This window comes from Rattus norvegicus, chromosome 1 (assembly GCF_036323735.1).
Source record: "Rattus norvegicus strain BN/NHsdMcwi chromosome 1, GRCr8, whole genome shotgun sequence".
In the NCBI taxonomy this organism is placed as follows: domain Eukaryota; kingdom Metazoa; phylum Chordata; class Mammalia; order Rodentia; family Muridae; genus Rattus; species Rattus norvegicus.
In genome coordinates, this window is record NC_086019.1 from 143,732,602 (window position 1) to 143,740,502 (window position 7,901).

A 7,901-nucleotide genomic window follows, 5' to 3' on the forward strand; every position below is an offset into this window, starting at 1 on the left:
TTGCCAACAACATTCAGGCCCTGGTCTGGGGACAGAGCCTAGCTCCTGTGCCTGCACTTACCCAGGTTTCTCTCCAGCCACTGGTGTCCCTCGATGAGCTGGTCGACCAGGGCAAAGTAATGGGAGTTGGCCTCATCTGGCATCACCCATCCACCCGTTGCAATTTCCAGCTGCCCATTTCCCACCAGCCTAAGGATGAAGGCACACGTGGGGTGGGGCAGGGACCCTTGGCTTGGGCCCGGTGCCCAGAGAATGGCAGGGACTGCATACACTGGCCTTAGCCAGCCAGGTCACCCGTGCGATGTGGCCGATAACCCTGATACCCGAGAGAGCGCTCACCCACCCTCCTTTCTCTGCAGCCTGCCTGGCCTTGTCTTGGTTGCTTACCTCAGGACCCCCTTCTGTGCTCAGAGGCCAAGGTCTCGCTTCCTCCCTTATGCTCCGAGCATTCCAATTTCTCCGAACACTAACAGACCTTCGATTCCCCACTCCTGCCATAGCTCTACCTCCCTGCTAGCTTGGCAGCCGCACGACGAGACAAGCCCAAGCTGCGCACCCAGGGCTTAGATAATGACCCTCCTACACCTTCCCAACTGACCTTCGAACTGCTGCCCTTTTCTGGGCACTGATGTTGTCCCACCACTTGGCGAAGAAGGAGACTTCTGCCCAGAGAAAGCGCCGTCGGGGATCTTCCTGCAGCTTGGACACCATGCTGTTGAGGATGTGTTGGGTTTGTTCCGTGTAGTACTTGTCAAAAGTCTTGATCCAGCCTGGGGGAGCCAGCACAAGGTCCCCTGAATATGTCACCTACTTCCGTCGCGCCCTCCTTACGCCTGTCACCAGAAAGCCCACCCTGCACGCTGCGGCTGGGGCCTGCTGGCTCTTCACCTGGATCATTGTGGGAGTGAGGCACCACAAACACCTGCAGGTCTTCAGCATCCCAGTCATTTGGGCTGTAGGAGATGTCGAAGCCTTGCCTCCACACGCCGCCCTCCACATTGTCAAACGGCAAATCCTCAGACACAGTTAACATCTGCCAGGGAACAATGTGGCTCAGTGCCCGTCTGAGCGGGAGAGGGCCCCTGTCAGCTCCAGCTCTTACCTGTAGCTCTGGCTTCTGACCCCGGCCCCCCAAAGCAAACTGGCAGTCCTCAGGGGATACAGAGAAGAAGCTGGGCCGGGGCTCGGGGAGCACAGCCCAGGAGCCGTTGGCTGTGTGGTAGGGCAGCAGGGCTGGTGGGCCCTCCGCATTGGCTGTCAGTTCCAGCACAGAGTCCTTGATATGGCTTATGATCTCATGGTTTTCTTCCAGCAGCTGTTCCAGCTGTTCGATCCGGTTCTGTAGCACAGAAATTTGGCTCTGCCAAGAACAAGGACAGAAGGTAATCGCTTGGGAAGTGGTGGTACCTGACTGGTGTGACTCTGATACCCCTCTCCTCAGGCCTGCAGGGATGGCACGCTCCTCACACCACTCCTGCAGGCTCCCATCCACTTAGCTTGGAAGTACTACCACATCTCACATGCCTGTGCTCAGTGACCTACATGTACTTCCTGTCTCAAGCATGGTGCCGAGAACTGCATTCAGCTTAACGGAAAAGAAAGACTTCAGTCAATTAGCAGTGTCTGCCAAGAACTCAAATCGGACTATCAATACACAAGGCAACTATCTTCTTCTTTTTTTTTCTTTTCTTTTTTTTCCGGAGGTGGGGACCGAACCCAGGGCCTTGCGCTTGCTAGGCAAGCGCTCTACCACTGAGCTAAATCCCCAACCCCAACTTTCTTCTTCTTCTTCCTCTTCCTCTTCCTCTTCTTCTTCTTCTTCTTCTTCTCCTCCTCCTCCTCCTCCTCCTCCTCCTCCTTCTTCTTCTTCTTCTCCTCTTCCTCCTCCTCCTCCTTTCTTCCCCTTCCTCTCCCTCCTTCCCCTCCTCTCCCTCTTTCTCCTTCTCCCCCTCCCCCTTCTCTCCCTCTTCCCTCCTCCTCCTCTTCCTCCTCCCCCTCTTCCTCCCCCCTTTCTTCTCCCCCTCCTCCCCCTCCTCCTCCCTCCTCTATTCTTCCACATTGTTGCTTTTCACTTCCTGTTACAGCTAGGAGCATAGCCCCGTGGAAAAGCACACGTTTAGCATCAACCTCCAAAATCTGCCTAGGAGTGTTCCTGGCTACAGATAACTAACTCAGTTGTAGATCGTTAATGTTGCGTTCATGTGTGCTCATGAGGAGGCTCTTGGTCCAATACCTAAGACAGTGGGGGAGGAGGGTGTTCTTGTCCCAGGCTGACATAACTCCCCTGAGCCCAGGTGACTTGCATTTGAAGAAGAGAACAGGGCATGACTCACCCTGGGGAAGTTCCCACCATTCTGGTGTCTGGCAGGATCATGCTGCACTCGGTCCAGCATTAGGTACAGGGAAAAGACGGCCACACAGAAGATAGCAGCCCCGCACACTGTCACCTGCTTTTTCAGCTTCATACTGACACCAGGCACACTCCTGGCAGGAAGGAGAGACACCACCTGTAGTTCTGGCATGCAAAATCCTCTTGTTGGTCTTCCTAACAAATGCCCTGTGGGTTCCCAAGGGGCACCCACTTGCCTGAGTCTGGGTAAAAAGGCAAGCTTTCAAGTGCCAAATCTTGGTTGTGACTCCCAACACACAAGTAGCACATACATCTGAGGCTGGTCCTGTAGGACAGGAGTTCTGTTTCCCCTCAGCCCAAGCTCTAAAAACCAGGATATGGTGAGTGTGTGTGGTAGGTGAGACAGCTGAGTAGGTAAAGAGGCACTTGCGGCCAAGCCTGCCAACCAAGGTAATTCATTTGATTCATAAGGTAGAAGGTGAAAAAATACTATCACAAATTGTCCTCTGATTACCGCACGTTTTCTGTGGCGTCCATGCACATAAATAAAGGCAACACACTGAAACCAAACAAACAGGGATAACGGAGCCCTTCCACCCCCCACCCCCCACCCTCACCACCCCGGCTCTGGCTCTGACCCACACTTCATTACAAAACCACTGATTGCAAACAGCTTGCTCAGGACTCTGTGAAGGCGCTCCCAAGCCATGTGTTTCCTCCCTTCAGATGTATAAATACCACAGCTTTTATTTTGTTTGACTTAGCGGTACAATCATGGGCCGGCGAGGCAGGCAGCCCCCTATTCTCTCCCCCCCCACACACACACCTCTTTGACCTCCTGGGGCAGGCTGAAACTCAGCAGAAATAGTGCCTGGCCCAAATCCTGTCTCAGAGAGGAATACAGAATAGATTTCGTTTTAGAGAAGAAGAAATGCTCGTGTTTCTAACAACCCAGTTCTAGTATTGTCCCTGTCAGTACTATTGCTACTGTGCAAAACTTCCAGCCCTGGCTTCCAGAGTGCTTTAAAGGGGCTCCTTAGAAGATAGCAGCGAGACTCAAAGTCCCCAGGGTAGCAGAAGCCGGGCACAGCTGCTCTGTAACGGGGCAACTCGAGACGACCCACAGTGCCCGCTGCCACCGCCCGCGAGTCCCCACTTGCCTGCTGGAGGAGGGAGGACGCTAGCTCCTGAACGCGCGTGGGCGGGACCGCGTTCTGGAGTCTGCTCTTCCGGCCCTGGTGCTGAAAAGCTCTGTCACCTCAGCCTGCGTCCTACTTAACGCGATCTGATTCCGCTCAGGAGCCTCCGGGCAATATTTTTAGTCCCTGGAGATTGGGTCCGGGCCACAGAGGGCGGAGCTAAGGAGCAGGAGCTGGGTCACCGTGGGGCAGTTACCGGCCGCGATGTACCCCCTCCTCCAGCCCGCCCAGTCCACTCCGGTCCTCCGGGCTCAACCAGCACCCGGGGGCCGCAACGCCCACGGCCTACAGGCTGGAGTCCTCGCCCACACCCCGCCTGGCCCGTTACCGTACGCGGCCGGCCTCCGCGGCGCTCCGGACCCGGCCCGCCAAGCCGCCACTGCTCGCATCCCCGGGGACCTCCGCCAGCGCGCTGGCAGATGCGCAGGCTAAGACAGACGCCTGCCCACCCACCGCCCCGGCTCGGCCCTGCAGCCGCGCTCCCGCGGGGGACAGGACCGCTGCGCGCTCCCTGCGCTCGCCCCGCGTCTGTGCTCCCGCGCTCCCGCCTCCGCGGGGTCGAGCGGCGCGCCGGGCAGGAGGAGGGGCGCGGGGGGACTGCGTGCAGCGTCCCCTAGTGCCGGGCCCCGCCGCTGCCTCGCCCCCCGCCGGGTTCCGCAGCGCCCCCTGGCACCCAGCTCGGTCTCCTCCCGCTGGGTCGGCGCTGGGGTCCACTATGGCTGCGGTGCGGCTCTGCGCAGCCGTTGACCCGTCAGAGCGCGCGCAGCAGAACCCCAGCAGGTCCGCGCCACTCTTGTTTTGTTTTGTTTTGTTTTGTTTTGTTTTGTTTTGTTTTGTTTTGTTTTGTTTTGTTTTGTTGTTTTTTGTTTTTGTTTTCTCTGGGTCTTCCAAGAGTAAGATTTAGGCAGACACAGAAAGGGTAAAACCATGCTTTGTGGACTCCCTGCCGGACTCCACAGTGATGTTTCTTAGTCAAAGGGATACTGCCTCCCTCTAGGTGCTGCGCGTTCCTGGTAGCTCTGGGTTTCTTGCCACTAAGGAGAAAATGCATACCATGCAATTAAAGGTTACTCCTCTGCTGACCGTCTAGGTTTCTGATCTGCAGCGTAAGGCACCATACTGCAATGAACATCTCCACAAATTCCCCAATTTCCTTTTAAGATTAATATTTGACTGGATGTAGAAACACGTGCCTAGTCCCAGCACCTAGAAGGCAGAGGCACACAAATCTCTGAGTTCAAGGCCAGTCTGGTGTACATCTTGAATTCCAGGATAGCCATAGCTACTTAGGGGGAAAAAAATGTTTGCTAGGTCGTAGTGGCACACACCTATAATCATCCTATCTCAGATTGCTACAAGTCGGAAGCTATTCTGGACTACACATTTGAGGCCGTGTGTCAAAAGGGAAAAAGATTATTAAAATTACTGCCTGGAACTGAGCTGGTGATGCCCACTAAAGTCCAACTCTTGTGAATCTGAGGCAAGAGAATCCCAGCAAATGGATACCAGCCTGGGCTACAGAGCAAAACAAATTTTACTACGTGGTGTAAACTATCCCTAACCCCAGGTTCACATCTTGAAGTTCTGTCTCCAGATTTGACCATATTGGGAGGTGGGGCTTTGTCGAGATTAAGATAAGCTCATGAAGGCAGAGCCCTTAGCAAGCAGATTACCCTGTCCTTATAAAAACACCCCAGAGTCTAGCCCCCCACCCCACCCCCAGCAGTTAAGAAGCAGAGACAAGGCAGATCTTGGTGAGTCCCAGGCCAGCCTGGGCAGCATGATGAGACCCTGCCTCAAAATAAAAGCAACCCAGAGGTCAGTGAGGTGGCTCAGTGAATAAAGATGCTTGCCACCAAGCCTGATGACCTGAGCTTGATCTCCAGAATCTACGTGATGGAAGGAAAGGATTCCTCCAATCTCCCACATACCTGCCACAGTGACTGCACGTGCACGTGCACACACACACACACTGAGAGGGGAAAAGGGGGAGAGAGGGGGGGAGAGGGGGAGGGAATAAGAAATGTAGAAAAAGTTTAAAGCACCCCAGGAAGAAAACCATGCTGCTTTGTCCCTTCCACTATCTGAGGACACAGCCAGAAGAAGTCATCTATATACCAGAAAGTCCCCACCCCCCATCTCTCTTTCTCCCCTCCCACACACACATGCACACCTCCCATCTACTCTTGTCTCATTCTCCAGGAGTGTAAGAAGCAAACTGTTATTTATTTATTTATTTTTTTTTTTTTTTGGTTCTTTTTTTCGGAGCTGGGGACCGAACCCAGGGCCTTGCGCTTCCAAGGTAAGCGCTCTACCACTGAGCTAAATCCCCAGCCCCGCAAACTGTTATTTATAAGCTACCTAGTTTATGGTATTTGTTACAGCAGCTCACGCAGACTGAGACGTTATCTTTGGACAGATATGCAGCAGCGAGATGGTGAGTTTTCCTGGGCAAAACGTAAGCTCTGATATGATGGATGATTCTTGGCCTCCTCCAGCTCCTAGAAAAGACCATACCTGCTCCCCTGTCAAAAAGCAGTAAAGTTATCTCTGAAACAAATTTTTAGTTGTTTAATTAGAAAACGCAATCTCATTATTTAGCTCTCATTTCTTGTATCACCTTCAGGGTCACTTTTCTAGGGATATACACCAGCTGACGTGCCTGATGCCAAGATGTAGGTCTCCACCAGTATATAATCCTCTCTGACTCTTTGTGTTTGCCCTGTGTCTGGGAGATTTATTTCCTAATTTTCCATTGAATTTATTTATTTATTTATTTATTTATTTGAAACATTATTCTCAAAGGCTCTTGTTTCTCTCTTAAATGTTTTTTTTTTTCGGAGCTGAGGACCGAACCCAGGGCCTTGCGCTTGCGCTCTACCACTGAGCTAAATCCCCAACCCCTCTCTTAAGTGTTTTTAAAAGATTTATTTATTATATATACAGCATTCTATCTGCATGTATGCCTGCAGGCCAGAAGAGGGCACCAGATCTCATTACAGATGGCTGAGTCACCGTGTGGTTGCTGGGAATTGAACTCAGGACCTCTGGAAGAGCAGCCAGGGTCCTTGTTTTTGTTTTTTAATTCAGGTATTTTACAAATATTTTTTGTTTGCTTTTGGTTTTTGAGGCAGGGTTTCTCTGTGTAGCTCTGGCTATCCTGGAACTCGCTCTGTAGACCAGGCTGGCCTAGAACTCAGATCCACCTGTCTCTGCCTCCTGAGTGCTGGGATTAAAGGTGGATGCCACCACTGCCTGGCTTAAATTTACAAATCTTGAGGTGCATTTTGATGATTTTTTATAATTATCTGCTGAAATATAGGTCAGGGGGCTGGAGAGAAGGCTCAGTGGTTAAGAACACCGACTGCTCTTCCAGAGGTCCCGAGTTCAATTCCCAGCAATTGCATGGTGGCTCGCAACCATCTGTAATGGGGTCCGATGCCCTCTTTGAGACAGTGTGCTCACATAAAATAAATAAACATGTGTGTGTGTCAGTGTCTGTGTGTGTGTGTGTGTGTCAGTGTCTGTCTCTGTGTGTCTGTGTGTGTGTGTGTGTGTGTCAGTGTCTGTCTCTGTGTGTGTGTGTGTGTGTGTGAGTAGAATAGATCAGTGCTTGCCTAGCATGCATGAAGTCCTAGTTTCATCCCAAGAACTACATAAACCAGGCACAAACCTGTAATCTCAGAATTTGAGAGTCTCAAGTAGGAGGATCAGAAGTTCACATTCACCCTAACTACAGAGAGTTGAGTCTCAGTCTTGGATAAGTAATCCCTTGCTCAAACACACAATTTCTCTCCCTCTCTCTCCCCCCTCTCTCTCTATCCTACCCCCCACTCACACTCACACCCTAGATTAGAATAAAACAGCCTTGCCTCCCAAAAGTTTTCTTCTTTCTCTGCTGACAACAAGCCCAAACAGATCCAGGCCGTCAATTACTTATAGTCAACAAAACTGAGATCAGCTTTGTGGTAGCTCCTGAAGGCTCTAGGCCATGGGAAAATGAAGAGGGGCCTGGTAACGGCACACACTGGTCTCTCTTCCACTGAGACAGGGCACTAAGCCAACACCAAGCAGTTTTGTAGCTTTAGTGGCCTCCAGGAAGGAAGCCTGCATGCACCTGAAACAAGAAGGAGGGATGGGGGCACTGGAGAGATGGCTCAGTGGTTAAGGACACTGACTGCTCTTCCAGAGGTCCTGAATTCAATTTCCAGCAACTACTTGGTGGCTCACAATCATCTATAATGGGATCCAACACCCTTTTCTGATATGCATGAAGACAGCTAAAGTATATCATATACATAAAATAAATAAATATTTTTTAAAAGGGGGATATAAAATGGCAGCAGAGTGTA

At 51.9% G+C, this 7,901-nt stretch overlaps 1 protein-coding gene across 7 annotated transcripts in view; it reads right to left on the reverse strand.

Annotated features, from left to right (window-relative positions):
- Man2a2 (mannosidase, alpha, class 2A, member 2) overlaps window positions 1-4,023 on the reverse strand; it is a 24,468-nt gene extending 20,445 nt beyond the window's left edge. For 3 of the 7 annotated variants that reach the window (XM_008759530.4, XM_008759527.4, XM_063262642.1), the window contains exons 1-7: window positions 3,878-4,018; window positions 3,511-3,708; window positions 2,334-2,484; window positions 1,103-1,360; window positions 889-1,033; window positions 599-770; window positions 62-189 (exon numbers count right to left, since the gene is read on the reverse strand). In XM_008759530.4, the coding sequence (XP_008757752.1) occupies window positions 62-189; window positions 599-770; window positions 889-1,033; window positions 1,103-1,360; window positions 2,334-2,465 (835 nt within the window). In that variant the 5' untranslated portion in view covers window positions 2,466-2,484; window positions 3,511-3,708; window positions 3,878-4,018. 7 annotated transcript variants of the gene reach the window in all.
- Window positions 4,024-7,901: the final 3,878 nt, after the last annotated feature.